The sequence below is a fragment of the Chiloscyllium plagiosum genome, chromosome 4 (genome assembly GCF_004010195.1).
Source record: "Chiloscyllium plagiosum isolate BGI_BamShark_2017 chromosome 4, ASM401019v2, whole genome shotgun sequence".
NCBI classification, from domain to species: Eukaryota; Metazoa; Chordata; class Chondrichthyes; order Orectolobiformes; family Hemiscylliidae; genus Chiloscyllium; species Chiloscyllium plagiosum.
Window position 1 is genome coordinate 36,408,043 of NC_057713.1, and position 15,401 is coordinate 36,423,443.

General features: G+C 43.2%; 1 protein-coding gene across 3 annotated transcripts in view; it reads right to left on the reverse strand.

Annotated features, from left to right (window-relative positions):
- The window catches only part of LOC122548955 (tubulin delta chain-like), an 81,668-nt gene that overhangs the window by 17,271 nt on the left and 48,996 nt on the right, over positions 1-15,401 (reverse strand). For all 3 annotated transcript variants that reach the window (XM_043687971.1, XM_043687972.1, XM_043687973.1), the window contains one exon: positions 959-1,054. In XM_043687971.1, the coding sequence (XP_043543906.1) occupies positions 959-1,054 (96 nt within the window). The remainder of the gene's footprint in view (positions 1-958; positions 1,055-15,401) is intronic.

A 15,401-nucleotide genomic window follows, 5' to 3' on the forward strand; every position in this document is an offset into this window, starting at 1 on the left:
TACATTGGGACCTGTTTGACCTGAAGACTCTTACACTCAGTTTTCATGTTATTCTGACAGCTGGCTAATGAGATTATAAATCAGAACATGAGCATTTAACAGCCTTGCTATTTAGGATATGAACTGCTTATTGAGTGTTATTCCACACTCCCAGTTATGCAGGTCAGCTATGCAAAGTTACAAAGTTGTATCTTTATCAAGCAAACACCAGCTACTCAATGGAGTGACCATGGACACCATGGTAATATTTGCACTTCTGAAACAGAAAACTGGTTTGGGGCTGACGCCAGAAAACACACAAGTGGAGGACTGGCTTCAAGTAATGGCTTCTCGTGCAGGAGCTACAACTGTGTTCAACTGATTCAGGTATTATTTTCCCCTATCAGATCATAAAGGGCAGCTGGGGTTCTTCAATGTTGCTTACACCTCGGCAAAGCGATGGTACTCAACAACGTCTCAGCTATGATGCCTAAGATATGACTCAAGAATTTCATGCGGGTTACCTAAGGAAGTTTTATAAGACTATGAAAGGTAAGCTGTTTCAGCTGACCATCCTTATGTCCACTTTCCTGCCCTTTCCTCATAATGCTTATTTCCTCCACTCTGGATATAATCCAATCTGTACATGCCTGCGAGTATTTGCCGAAACAGTGTCGAGGGAACTTTATTCCATGTCTAACCCATGCTAGGCATGCCATCAGAGTGCTGTATCCAGCTGATGAACTCAAAATTCTCAGCAGTTCCGAGTCTGACACACTGATTCGAAACATTCTACAGCTAATTCAAATTTTCACTGAGGTATCCTTAACCCATCAATTAGCCATATTGATGATTGGAAGGAGAAAGTGAGGACTGCAGATGCTGGAGACCAGAGCTGAAAAATGGGTTGCTGGAAAAGCGTAGCAGGTCAGGCAGCATCCTGATGATTGGGCCCATGAGAACCAGGTCAGCCTCCTACCTCCGGTTCACCTGGCTTGTATATAGGAACTTGGTAGTTGGCACAGGACAGACAGTTCTCAACAGCTCCCAAGGCTCCAGACCAATACTGACAGCACTTCAAAATAAAAAAAACACACAAACTAGTTAGACAATGAAACAAATCAACTCATGATGCTTGTGACACTTCTGCAAAAGAAAGCCCAAAATCATGGTTGAACATTATGCATTGCAGAGCCAGGTTCAAAAAGGTCCATGTGCAGAATTACCACTGGGATGACTAGGTGGGTTCAGGTCAGAGACCCTTCGGTCCATTATAGGTTTCATTGTGTCTAGATTAAAGCTACTGAGTCCAATTCCTACTCCAACTCTCCTGCTGAGGTGAGAAATTAAGAAATCAAAATTTAGAGTCTTGCATATGGTTATCCAGTGACCCTGATATTCAACTGGTATCACAGGAGACTGTCTTCAAATGGGTTGAAAGGTCATTTTCAGCAAAAGCCTTTTAACAAGTCCTACTGAGAAACTGTGTGTAAGGAGAATAAAGGACTTGAACAGTCCGTTAGTTAGTCAAAATTCATTGCTTGCCCGTGAGTATGAACTGGTCATTTGGGAGGGATACCAGAGAGCTTCCAGAGTAACCAAACTAAACCCAGTAAGAGTCTTCACTTATATTAGCAGAGCAAGAGAAAAATAGCATAGAAACATAGAAAATGCATGGTGGCTCAGTGGTTAGCACTGCTGCCTCACAGCGCCAGGGACCTGGGTTCAATTCCAGCCTTGGGCGACTGTCTGTGTGGAATTTGCACATTCGCCGTGTGTTTCCTCCCACAATCCAAAGATATGCAGGTTAGGTGAATTGGCCATGCTAAATTACCCATCGTGTTCAGGGATGTGTTGGTTAGGCGCATTAGTCAGGGGCAAACGTAGGGGAGTAGGTTTGGGTGATTTACTCTTCAGAGGGTCAGTGTGGACTTATTGAGCCGAAGGGCCTGTTCCTACACTGTCTGGATTCTATGATCTATTCTATATTTAATAAAAGGCGAAGGAGTACACTGTCTGGCCCTTCGAGCCAATTCTGTCATTCAACATGTTAATGGCTGATCATCCAACTCATAATCCTGTTTCCACTTTCTCCGCTTGGACTTTGATCCCTTTTGCCCTGAGGACTATATCGAGATTTAACTCCTGCTTGGAAACACTTTGACCTCAACTGCTTTCTGTCGCATAGAATTCCACAGGCTCATCACTCTCTGGGTAAGGAAATTTCTTCTTATCTCTGTCTTAAATGGCCCACATCATATCCTTAGGTTGTGACCCCTGGTCTGGATTCCCTGGTATTGGAAACATTCTTTCTGCCTTTGTCCTGTATGATTCTGTTTGAATTTACCAGTATTTTTAAAAACATTTTTATCAAATTTTATTCCCACCTCATTTAACTAGGCTCCAGTGAACATAGTCCAAACCAAGACAGAGATGGGTACTGCAGATGCTGGAGATTAGAGTCAAGATTAGAGTATTGCTGGAAAAGTACAGCAGGTCAGGCAGCATCCGAGGAGCAGGAAAATCAAGGACCCTGATGAAGGGCTTTTGCCTGAAACGTCGATTTTCTTGCTCGTCGGATGCTGCCTGACCTGCTGTGCTTTTCCAGCACCACTCTAATCACAGTCCAACCAATCCAGTCTCTCTTCATATGTCAGTCCTGTTGCCCCAGGAATCAGTTTGGTAAACTTTCATTTCATTTCCTCCATAGCCAAACATCCTTCCTCAGATAAGGGACCGGAACCCCATACTCCAGGTGTGCTCTCACCAAGCCTCAGTACAATTGCAGTAAGACATTCCTGGCCCTGTACTTGAATCCTCTCACTAATAAGGCCAGCATACCACTTGCCATATTCATCTCCTGCTGCACCTGCATGCTTACCTTCAGCGACTGATGGGCAAGACACGCAGGTTTTGTTGCACCTTCCCCTTTCTCAATCTGTCACCATTCAGTTAATAATCTGTATTCCTGTTTTTGCTAACTCACACTTATCTACGTTATACTTCATGCATTTGCCCACTCACTCAATTTGTCCAAATCACACTGAAGTATATTTGCATCTTCCTCACAGTTCACCCTTCCACTCAGCCTTGCATCATCTGAAAACTTGGAAATATTACATTTAGCTCCTTCATCTAAATTATTAACAAATACTGTGAATAGCTGAGGTCCAAGCACTGAACCATGCAGGACTCCTCTTGTCACTGGCTGCCACTCAGAGAAAAACTTGCTTATACCTACTCATCGTTTCCTTTGGGCAACCAGCTCTCTATTCAGCTCAGAACTCTACCCAATCCTATGTGCCTTAATTTTACATTAAAATTTTATATTAGCATAAGCATTAGCATGAAGTAACCACTCGAAGTCAGAGAGTGGTGGTAGATGGTAAATATTCAGCCTGGAGCGCAGTTACAAGTGGAGTTCCGCAGGGATCAGTTCTGGGTCCTCTGCTGTTTGTAATTTTTATTAATGACTTGGAAAAGGGAGTCGAAGGGTGGGTCAGTAAATTTGCAAACGATACGAAGATTGGTGGAGTTGTGGATAGTGAGGAGGGCTGATGTCGGCTGCAAAGGGACTTAGATATGATGCAGAGCTGGGCTGAGGAGTGGCAGATGGAGTTCAACCCTGCCAAGTGTGAGGTTGTCCATTTTGGAAAGACAAATAAGAATGCGGAATACAGGGCTAATGGTAGGGTTCTTAGTCAGGTGGAGGAACAGAGCGATCTTGGGGTCTATGTACATAGATCTTTGAAGGTTGCAACTCAGGTGGATAGAGTTTGTAAGAAGGCCTATGGAGTACTGGCTTTTGTTCGTAGAGGAATTGAGTTCCGGAGTACTGAGGTCATGTTGCAGTTGTATAGGACTCTGGTGCGGCCACATCTGGAATATTGTGTTTTCCCCGGGTACAACAGAGTGTTACAAGGGGACATAAATTTAAGGTGAAGGGTGGAAGGTATAGGGGGGATGTCAGGGGTAGGTTCTTTACCCAGAGAGTGGTGGGGGCATGGAATGCGTTGCCTGTGTGGGAGTGGCAGAGTCAGAATCATTGGTGACCTTTAAGCGGCAATTGGATAGGTACATGGATAGGTGCTTAAGCTCGGACAAATGTTCGGCACAACATTGTGGGCCGAAGGGCCTGTTCTGTGCTGTATTGTTCTATGTTCTATGTTAAGGGATGGGACATTATCAAAAGCCTTCTAAAGTCCAAAACAAAATACATCTACCAGCTGCCCTTTGTCAACTCCCCTCGCTACATCCTTGAAAATGTGGACTCTGTCTGATCCTGTCACTGTTTATAAGTGCTATCCTATTGAATCTTTGATAATGGACTCTAATATTTTCAGGTTGAGGGAAAATTATAATCTTAACTTTTCAAACTGTATTTGATTGTCACTCACTGTGTTTGTCCTTTCAGAGTTATATTAATTAAATTGATAGAGATTGATAAAGGGTTGGACAAAGCGGATAGAAACAGGAAATGATTGGGTGATCCAGACTGAGGGAACAAAGAAGATTAAACGTAAGAGATTTAAGGTAGAAAGCAGAAGGATTTTCTTTCGAATAGAGGGTTTGAGTCAGTAGTTTAAAAGAGAGAATATTAGTATCAAGAATAGGTTAGATTGGTTGTTGAAGGACATGAATTTTGGAAGAGAGTAACCATACAGATGAGGATTACAGCTTGTGTGGAGGAAAAACTGATTGGACCAAATAGCATTGTCCTTTTTGTAAATCTCGTGTAATTCTGGGGCCTGGCTGGGTTTATGTCCCTCAGGAAGGTTTAGCTTGCTAGCATCCTCTCATTCCACCTACTCTCCTGAAGAACTTAAGCTTTCACTGTTGTGCATTCCCACAGATACTTTTGCAAAATTAGCAGTTGCCAACAGTCATTGTCTGAGAGTGGGCAGTGAATGTTAGAAAGCTGTTCGACCACGTGGGCTGAGAATGTGCAGACAATGCCAGGAACAGCTGTAATCAATGTGTACAGAGGATAATGACACATTCCCAGGGAACAAAGTACAAACACATTGAGAAGCCCTAGAATGTAGCTCCTAGGAGAAGTAGACCATTCCTCCCTTCAGCCTGTTCTGTCATTCAATAACAACATGGCTGATCTGGTTGTGGTTTCAACTATACTTTCCTCAGTCCCCAAAGCCCTTGACTCCCTTGTTTATCAAAAAATGATCTAAATCAGCCCTGAATAAATTCAATGATCCAGCTTCAACTGTTTCCTGGGGAAGAGAATTCCACAGACTAACCACCTCCAGAGAAAAAACATTCTCCTACTCTGATGTATAAAGTAGATCTTCATTTTTAAACTCCACTCCCTAATTCCAGCCTTCCCCACAGAGATGAAACATCCCTCCATTATCCAGTCCCCTAAGCAGATAATATGTTTCAGCAAAATCACTTATTTTTCTGCTAAATCCCAACGAGAATGGGACCAACCTTTTCAACATTTCCTCATAAAATAAACCATGCATTCCAGGAATGAGTCAAGGTAACCTTCCCTAAACTGCATCTAACATATTTATATCCTATTTTAACCAAGCAGGCTTAACCTGTACACGGTGCTTCAGATGTGGTCTCACCAAGGCCGTGCGGTAACCTTTGCAATCAACACCACATTACATTTGCCGTTCCTGTCACTTGCAGCTGCAAACTAACATTTTTTAGCAGTATGTACCAGGACACTCAGATCCCGCTATACCTCAGAGTTCTGCAATTTCCCTCCATTTAAATCATACACTGCTTCATTGTACTTCCTGCCAATGTGGTTACATTCACATTTTCCCACTTTATATTCCCTAGTTCTGGCCCTTGTACTTAATCCTATGGCGCCCCACTGATCACAACTTGCCGACCTGAAAAAGGCCCACTTATCTTTTTTCTTGCCTCTTGGTGGCTGACCAATGTCAATGCTGATATGTTACTCCCGGTTTTTGTAGTAGCCTTTGACGTGGCCCCATTTTGTAATTCCAAGTACACCACATCTACAGGTTCCCCTTTGTGCATTTTGCTGCTTACTTCCTCAGACAAATCTACATCAATCAGTTACAACTGATTCCCACTTCACAAAACCATGTTGGCTCAACTTATCCAAAATTATGATATTTCAAATATCAAGTTATAATCTCCTCAATAGGCAATTTTTCTAATACAGATTTTAGGTTCACACTGTCCTGTTTTCAGTCTCCACCTCCCTTAAATAAAGTTGTTATGTTTATTAAAAACTGAAAGAACTGTGGATGCTGTAAATCAGAAACAAAAACAGAAGTTGCAGGAAAATTCTTGTCGTGGTTTGCAGAAGCTTGAACCAGTAAGTGTTTGAAAGGCGGAACATGTGGACATTTTTAAACAACCTGTTCAGGGATGTTATGACATGTCCCTGGAGCAGGTGAGACTTAAATCCAGATTTCCTGGCTTAGATGGAGGGACAATACTATTATGTCACAAGAGGCCTCACAGTTATTTTAATCAACATAGAGTCATAGAGATGTACAGCATTGAAACAGACCCTTCGGTCCAACCAGTCCATGCCGAACAGATATCCCAACCCAACCCAATCTAGTCCCACCTGACAGCACCCAGCCCATATCCCTCCAAACCCTTCCTATTCATATACCCATCCAAATGCTTCTTAAATGTTGCAATTGTACCAGCCTCCACCACTTCCTCTGGCAGTTCGTTCCATGCACGTACCGCCCTCTGCGTGAAAAAGTTGGCCCTTAGGTCCCTTTTATATCTTTCCCTCTCACTCTAAACCTATGCTCTCTAGTTCTGGACTCCCCAACCCCAGGGAAAAGACTTTGCCTATTTACCCTATCCATCCACTTGTCATCCCTCAGCCTCCGACACTCCAGGAAAAACAGCCCCAGCCTGTTCAGACTCTCCCTATAGCTCAAATCCTCCAACTCTGGCAACATCTTTGTAAATCTTCTCTGAACCATTTCACGTTTCACAACATCTTTCCAATAGGAAGGAGACCAGAATTGCACGCAATATTCCAACCAATGTCCTGTACAGCCGCAACATGACCTCCCAACTCCTGTACTCAATACTCTGACCAATAAAGGAAAGCATACCAAACACCTTCTTCACTATCCTATCTATCTGCGACTCCACTTTCAAGGAGCTATGAACCTGCACTCCAGGGTCTCGTTGTTCAGCAACACTCCCTAGGACCTTACCATTAAGTGTATAAGTCCTGCTAAGATTTGCTTTCCCAAAATGCAGCACCTCACATTTATCTGAATTAAACTCCATCTCAGCCCATTGGTCCATCTGGCCAAGATCCTGCTGTAATCTGAGGTAACCCTCTTCGCTGTCCACTACACTTCCAATTTTGGTGTCATCTGCAAACTTACTAACTGTACCTCTTATGTTCGCATCTAAATCATTTATGTAAATGACAAAAAGTAGAGAACCCAGCACCGATCCTTGTGGCTCTCCACTGGTCACAGGCCTCCAGTCTGAAAAACAACCCTCCACCACCACCCTCTGTCTTCTGCCTTTGCGCCAGTTCTGTATCCAAATGGCTAGTTCTCCCTGTATTCCGTGAGATCTAACCTTGTTAATCAGTCTCCCATGGGGAACCTTGTCGAACGCCTTACTGAAGTCCATATAGATCACATCTATAGCTCTGCCCTCATCAGTCCTCTTTGTTACTTCTTCAAAAATCTTAATTAAGTTTGTCAGACATGATTTCCCACGCACAAAGCCATGTTGACTAACCTAATCAGTCCTTGCCTTTCCAGATACATGTACATCCTGTCCCTCAGGATTCCCTCCAACAACTTGCTCACCACTGAGGTCAGGCTCACTGGTCTATAGTTCCCTGGCTTGTCCTTACCACCCTTCTTAAACAGTGGAAGCACGTTAGCCAACCTCCAGTCTTCCGGCACCTCACCTGTGACTATAGATGATACAAATATCTCAGTAAGAGGCCCAGCAAACACTTCTCTAGCTTCCCACAGAGTTCTCGGGTACACCTGATCAGATCCTGGGCATTTATCAACCTTTATGCATTTCAAGGCATCCAGCACTTCCTCCTCTGTAATATGGACATTTTGCAAGGTGTCACCATCTATTTCCCTACATTATATATCTTCCATATCCTTTTCCACAGTAAATGCTGATGCAAAATACTCGCTTAGTATCTCCCCATTTTCTGCGGCTCCACGCAAAGGCCACCTTGCTGATCTTTGAGGGGCCCTATTCTCTCCCTAGTTACCCTTTTGTCCTTAATGTATTTGTAAAAACCCTTTGGATTCTCCTTAACTCTATTTGCCAACGCTATCTCATGTCCCCTTTTTGCCCTCCTGACTTCCCTCTTACGTATACTCCTACTGCCTTTATACTCTTCTAAGGATTCAATCGATCTATCCTTACTATACCATACATATGCTTCCTTCTTTTTCTTAATCAAACCCTCAATTTCTTTTTCTCATCCAGCATTCCCTATACCTACCAGCCTTTCCCTTCACCCTAACAGGAATATACTTTCTCTGGTCTGGATTCTCATTATCTCATTTCTGAAGGCTTCCCATTTTCCAGCCGTCCCTTTACCTGCAAACGTCTGCCCCGAATCAGCTTTCGAAAGTTCTTGCCTAATATAGTCAAAATTGGCCTTTCTCCAATTTAGAACTTCAACTTTTAGATCCGGTCTATCCTTTTCCAACACTATTTTAAATCTAATAGAATTATGGTTACTGGCCCCAAAGTGCTCCCCCACTGACACCTCAGTCACCTGCCCTGCCTTATTTGCCAAGAGTAGGACAAGTTTTGCACCTTCTCTAGTAGGTACATCCACATACTGAATCAAGAAATGTTCTTGTACACTCTTAACAAATTCCTCTCCATCTAAACCTTTAACATTACGGACATGATTAGGAACGTGTCACCAATACTTTATTGGAATAATAATGTGGAGGTTGGTTTGTTCATTTGGCTGAACAGTGGTTCAATTCCCATTATCAGCTGAGGTTACTGTGAAGGGCTCTCCATCTCAACCACTCCCATCACCCAGTGGTGATTCTAAGGTTAAACTATCTTCAGTCAATTTCTCTCTAATGAGAGAGCAGCCCTAAAGTCTGATAAGACTATGGTGACTTCACCTTTACTAGGAATAATAATTTAAACATCTTCACTGGTTAAAATGACTAAATAAACCAAGCCGATTAATTATATCCAATTTCAATTAATTAAAGGTATTAATTAATTGAAATTGAAATTAATTAATGGAGACAGCAGTACGAGGGGTGTGCTGCATCTGAAACATTTGGGAGTTTGTGGGATGTTTGGTGATTGGTAACTGCATCTGCAATAAGTGTTAGCAACTTAAGGAACTTTGTCTCAAACATACTGGTTCAGACTTGGTGATAAACATGGGAGGTGGAATGTTACCTCACACCCTCACATAATCACACCCATTAGATTAGACAGTGGCTTTAGACCCGGTTAGTGATCAGGAACCAGTGGATGTGATGGAAAGGAGAACTCAGATAAATGGTGGTTGAAAGATGTTATAAAATAACAGCTGGGGAAGACCATTCAGCCCTCTAAGTCTGTTCCAGCATTCAATGGGATCCTGGATGATCTGACTGTGGCCTTAACTCCACTTTGCTGCCTTTCTCCCATAACCACTTACGCATATTTGGAAAAGTGTGGCCTAATTAGGGACAGTCAGCATGGTTTTGTGCAGGGTAGGTCATGCCCTACTAACTTGACTGAATTTTTTGAGCAGGTGACGAAGGTGATCAATGTGGGTAGAGCAGTGGATGTTGTCGACATTGATGTTAATAAGGCTTTAGACAAGGTCCCTCATAGTAGGTCATGGATTCAGAATTGGCTTGCCAATTCAGAAAGGCAGAGGGTAGTGGTGGAAGGTTGTTTTTCAGGCTGGAGATCTGTGCTTAGTGTTGTCCCACAGGGATCCATAGAGTCACAGAGTCATAGAGATATACAGCACGGAAACAGACACCTCGGTCCAACTCATCTATGCCGACCAGATATCCTGTACAAATCTAGTCCCATTTGCCAGCATTTGGCCCATATCCCTCCAAACCCTTCCTATTCATACACCCATCCAGATGTGTTGCAATTGTACCAGCCTCCACCACTTCCTCTGGCAGCTCACTGCATACATGCACCACCATCTGCATGAAAAAGTTGCTCCTTAGGTCACTTTTAAATCTTTCCCTTTCACCTTAAACTTATGCCCTCAAATTCCGGACTCCCCAACCTAGGGGAAAGGCCTTGGCTATTTATCATATCCATGCCTCTCATGATTTTATAAACCTCTATAAGGTCACCACTCAGCCTCCGATGCTCCAGGAAAAGTAACCCCAGTCTATTCAACCTCTCTCTATAGCTCAAACCCTCCAACCCTGGAAACGTCCTTGTAAATCTTTTCTGAATCCTTTCAAGTTTCACAACATCCTTCCTATAAGAGAGAGACCAGAATTGCACACAATATTCTAAAAGTGGCCTAAACAATGTCCTGGATAGTCGCAACATGACCTCCTAACCCCTATACTCAATGCCCTGACCAATAAAGGCAAGCATATTAAAGTTTATCTGGGAATCCACTTACAAGGAACTATGAACCTGCACTCCAAGGTCCCTTTGTTCAGCAACAATCCCCAGACCTAACCATTAAGTGTATAAGTCCTGCTAAGATTTGCCTTTCCAAAATGTAGCATCTCACATTTATCTAAATTAAACTCCATCTGCCATTCCTTGGCCCCTTGGCCCATCTAATGAAGATCCTTTTGTACTTCTTCGTTGTCCACTACACCTCCAATTTTGGTGTCATTTGCAAACTTACTAACCACACCTCCTATGTTCACATACAAATTGTTTATATAAATGATGAAAAGCAGTGGACTCAGAAACAATCCTTTTGGCACACTGTTGGTCTCAGGCCTCCAGTCTGAAAAGCAACCCTCCACCACTACCCTCTGTCTTCTACCCTTGAGCCAGTTCTGTATCCAAATATCTAGTTCTCCCTGTATTCCATGAGATCTAACCTTGCTAACCAGTCTACCACAAGGAACCTTGTCAAATGCCTTACTGAAGTCCATATGGATCATATTCACCACTCTGCACTCATCAATCCTCTTCATTACTACTGGGACCACTGCTGCTTGTGAGATATATAAATGGCTTAGATGAAAATGCAGATGGGTGGGTTAGTATGTTTGAAGATGATACAAAGATCAGTGGAATTGTGGATAATGTAGAAGGCTGTCAAAAGTTACAGCGGGATATAGCTCAATAGCGGCACGGTGGCACAGTGGTTAGCACTGCTGCCTCACAGCGCCAGAGACCTGGGTTCAATTCCTGCCTCAGGCGACTCTCTGTGTGAGTTTCCTCCGGGTGCTCCGGTTTCCTCCCACAATCCAAAAATGTGCAGGTTAGGTGAATTGGCCACGCTAAATTGCCCGTAGTGTTAGGTGAAGGGGTAAATGTAGGGTCTGGGTGGGTTGCGGGTCGATGTGGACTTGTTGGGCCGAAGGGCCTGTTTCCACACTGTAAGTAATCTAATCTAATATGGGCAGAGGAATGGCAGAAGGATTTTGGGTTCCAGTCCCTGAAAGTGGCACACAAGTAGATAGGGGAGGTAGAGAAGGTGTATGATATGCTTGTCTCTACTGGTCGAGGAATTGGTTACAAGAATCATGTTGCAGCTTTGTAAGACTTTGGTGAGGCCACACGTAGAAGATTTCATTCAATTCTGGTCATCACATTACAGGAGGTTGGTGGAGGCTTTGGAGATGGTGCAGAAGAATCCAGGATGCTGCGTGGGTTAGTGGGTATGACATGGGTTGGTATCTCTGGAGCAGCGGAGGCTGAGGGGAGACTTGATAGAAGTGTATAAAATTATAAGAAGCATAAGGGTTAATGGTCAGAATCTTTTTCCCAAACTGGAAATGTCTGAAACTAGGGGGCAAAGTTCAAGGGAGATGTGAGGGGAAGGTTTTTTTTTGACACAGAGAGTGGTAGGAGTGTAGGACACACTGTCAGGAGTGGTAGTGGAGTCAGATATGATAAGTGTTTAAGAGACTTTTAGATAAGCACATGAACACATAAGGAATGGAGGGATATGGACTAAGGGCAGGCCGAAGATTGTGGGCCAAAGGGCCTGTTCCTGTGCTGCATAGTTCTATGTTCCATCAAACATGTGTCTGACACAGCCTTGAATATATTCAATGAATATATTCATTGTTCTCTGAGAAGCTGAAACTCATTCACCTCTACATGTGTGACTGAATCATCTATGTTGCTAATCATGCTTCATGTGTTCTGTTATACTGTCTCTAAATTTAACTTCTGACTATTATTCCTAATGTGGCATCAGTCACTAACTCTGTGATCTGTCTGTATTGCTCGCAAGACAAAGCTTTTCACTGTGCCTCAGTACACATGACAATGAATTCAATTCAATTCAATTCACTCATGCACTTTACTGCCATTGCACTCTCTGCCATAACCTTATAGATTCTTTTTCCAAATTGCTATTATGCACTCCAGCTTTTCTCTTCAGACATTTAAATTTAGTTTTATCTGACCCAGCTCTCTCATTAACTTGATACTCTATCTACTGTCACATTGGCAGAGGCCTCTTCTCTGATGTTAAATCTGTACAATGTCAGGATGGGGCAGGAGGTGCTTACTAGTCCACATCAGGACCTCACCTGGCAATGGTGCTACTCCCTCACTGCTTTTACAGTCACAAGGGGATAGGGGGGGGGGGGGGGGGGGGGAGTGGGCATGATTCTGGTCAGCAGTGGCAAGCTGCTAAAGCAAGGCACCTTATTTCACCACTCCTCCTGCCTGCATACTAACCTACAGCCTGTAAATGTACACAAAGCCAGTTATGGAAGTGTAAGGGATGTATTCGTTGAGGTAGGTTGGGGGTTAGATTTTAAAAATACCATGTTATATAACCAATGTAGTTTTAAAAAAGACTTTCATTTTGATAGTACCTTTCACAATAGGTCATCCTAAAGAGCTTTACGGCCAATTATACATATTTGAAGCATTGTCACTGTTGTGAGGTAGAAAATGTGCTGCCAATTTGCACACAGCAAGCCCCCACAAATAGTAATGCAATAAAGACAAGTTTATCTGTCTTTGTTAACTTTGACTGAGTGATAAATATTGACCAAAACCCTGGTGATGATTTCCCTGTTCTTCTTTAAATTTTTTTTGGGCACTATTACAGGTTAAAAACAAGGACTGCAGATGCTGGAAACCAGATTCTAGATTCGAGTGGTGCTGGAAAAGCACAGCAGGTCAGGCAGCATCCGAGGAGCAGCAAAATCGACGTTTCGGGCAAAAGCCCTTCATCAGGAATATAGGCAGAGTGCCTGCAGGGTGGAGAGATAAATGAGAGGAGGGTGGGGGTGTGGAGAAAGTAGCATGGAGTACAATAGGTGAGTTGGGGTGGGGATGAAGGTGATAGGTCAGGGAGGAGGGTGGGGGAAGGTAGCAAAGAGTACAATGGGTGAATGGAGGTGGGGATGAAGGTAATACATCAGAGAGGAGAGTGGAGTGGATAGGTGGAAAAGAAGATAGGCAAGTAGGACAAGTCATGGGGACAGTGCTGAGCTGGAAGTTTGAAACTGGGGTGAGGTGGGGGAAGGAGAAATGAGGGAACTGGGGTGAGGTGGGGGAAGGGGAAATGAGGAAACTGGTGAAGTCCACATTGATGCCCTGGGGTTGAAGTGTTCCGAGGCGGAAGATGAAGCGTTCTTCCTCCAGGCGTCTGGTGGTGAGGGAGCGGTGGTGAAGGAGGCCCAGGATCTCCATGTCCTCGGCAGAGTGGGAGGGTGGGTTGAAATCTTGGGCCACAGGGCGGTGTAGTTGATTGGTGCAGGTGTCCCAGAGATGTTCCCTAAAGCGCTCTGCTAGGAGGCGTCCAGTCTCCCCAATGTAGAGGAGACCGCATCGGGAGCAACGGATACAATAAATGATATTGGTGGATGTACAGGTAAAACTTTGATGGATGTGGAAGGCTCCTTTGCGGCCTTGGATGGAAGTAAGGGAGGAGGTGTGGGCGCAGGTTTTGCAATTTCTGCGGTGGCAGGGGAAGGTGCCAGGACGGGAGGGTGGCGTGGACCAACATTTCAACATTGGGGGGTAGGGTACTCATTGTTAATTCTAGCTCAGTAGTATATTTGAATTTTCTTTATCCTATCATGGGGTGCCTGGGTCAAGGGTGGGGCACTGGTTGGGAGAGGTTATGATGGGCTTTTGGAAAGGAAGTGATGCCCCCTGGGAACAAGGGGGAAAATCTCCATTTAAATACGTTTTATATTTTTTTATTTAGAAATAGTTTTTATTATATTGATCTGAGTGTATTAAAGAGCCTTTATTTTTGTGAATTTTATATGCTCTATGCTCAGGATGTTTTGGATAGGGTTTCTTCACCCGAGGGGTCTCGGACTTGCCGGTGATTATGGTTAATCATCGATTAAATGGTGCACCTGGAATGTCAGGGGGAGTAACTCACCAGTCAAAAGGAAGAAAATATTATCAAACCTCAAGAAAGAAAGGGTTGATATAGCTCTCCTACAGGAGACACACTTATTGGGTAAAGGACACCTGAAATTACGACTGGGAAGAGATTATTTTCCATTCTCTCTTTCTGTGCAAGGAAAAATACTTTGGTAAACTGGGTGGCTGAGGGCCCCCCTGGACTTTCAAATTGGCACAGATTAGTTATGAATGTATTCCCCTTGACTTCCTTACCAATATAGTGCACCAAAAAAACCGAATTATTCCATAAAATATGGCAGCCCTTCTTGAATTACACAAATACAGATATTTCGGTCATCCTAACAAGAGCTCTTATTTAATTGAGAGGGCGAACCTGGCTGGTCCAGGGCCCCTTGGGAGAGGAATCCCGCACAAATATGGGTTTTGTTATGATCTGATGTTAACACATTCCGAGCATGTATCTCACTACCAATTTCTGTGTTATTCGTTGTTTTTTTTTCTCTTGAATAATGTAAGAGATTTAATCATACACTCTGGTTAGTTGTAGGTTGGATGAGTAGTTAGTTGAGTTTTGTTTTTTTTCTCGGTACTTTTTTTCTGTTTGATAGATTTTGGTTATTATTTATTTAAGACTTAATTGTATATCAATGTTTATACTTGGGTTGTTTTGTTAATTTTCTTTTGTAAACGTGTAAAAACATTTTAAATTTTCGATAAAAATATCTATTAAAAAAATGTTCATCAACACATCATCACCTCGGAGTCATGGGAAATAAAATTAATTTGGATTCTAAAATTTTGTTGAAGGATTTTAACTGTACGTCAGCTCCACAGAAATAAAATGGAAAGCAAAATTCAATGTTTCCTGCAAACTAACAGAATGTATGGAGATTGTCCATACATTCTATTCTGCAGAGCCG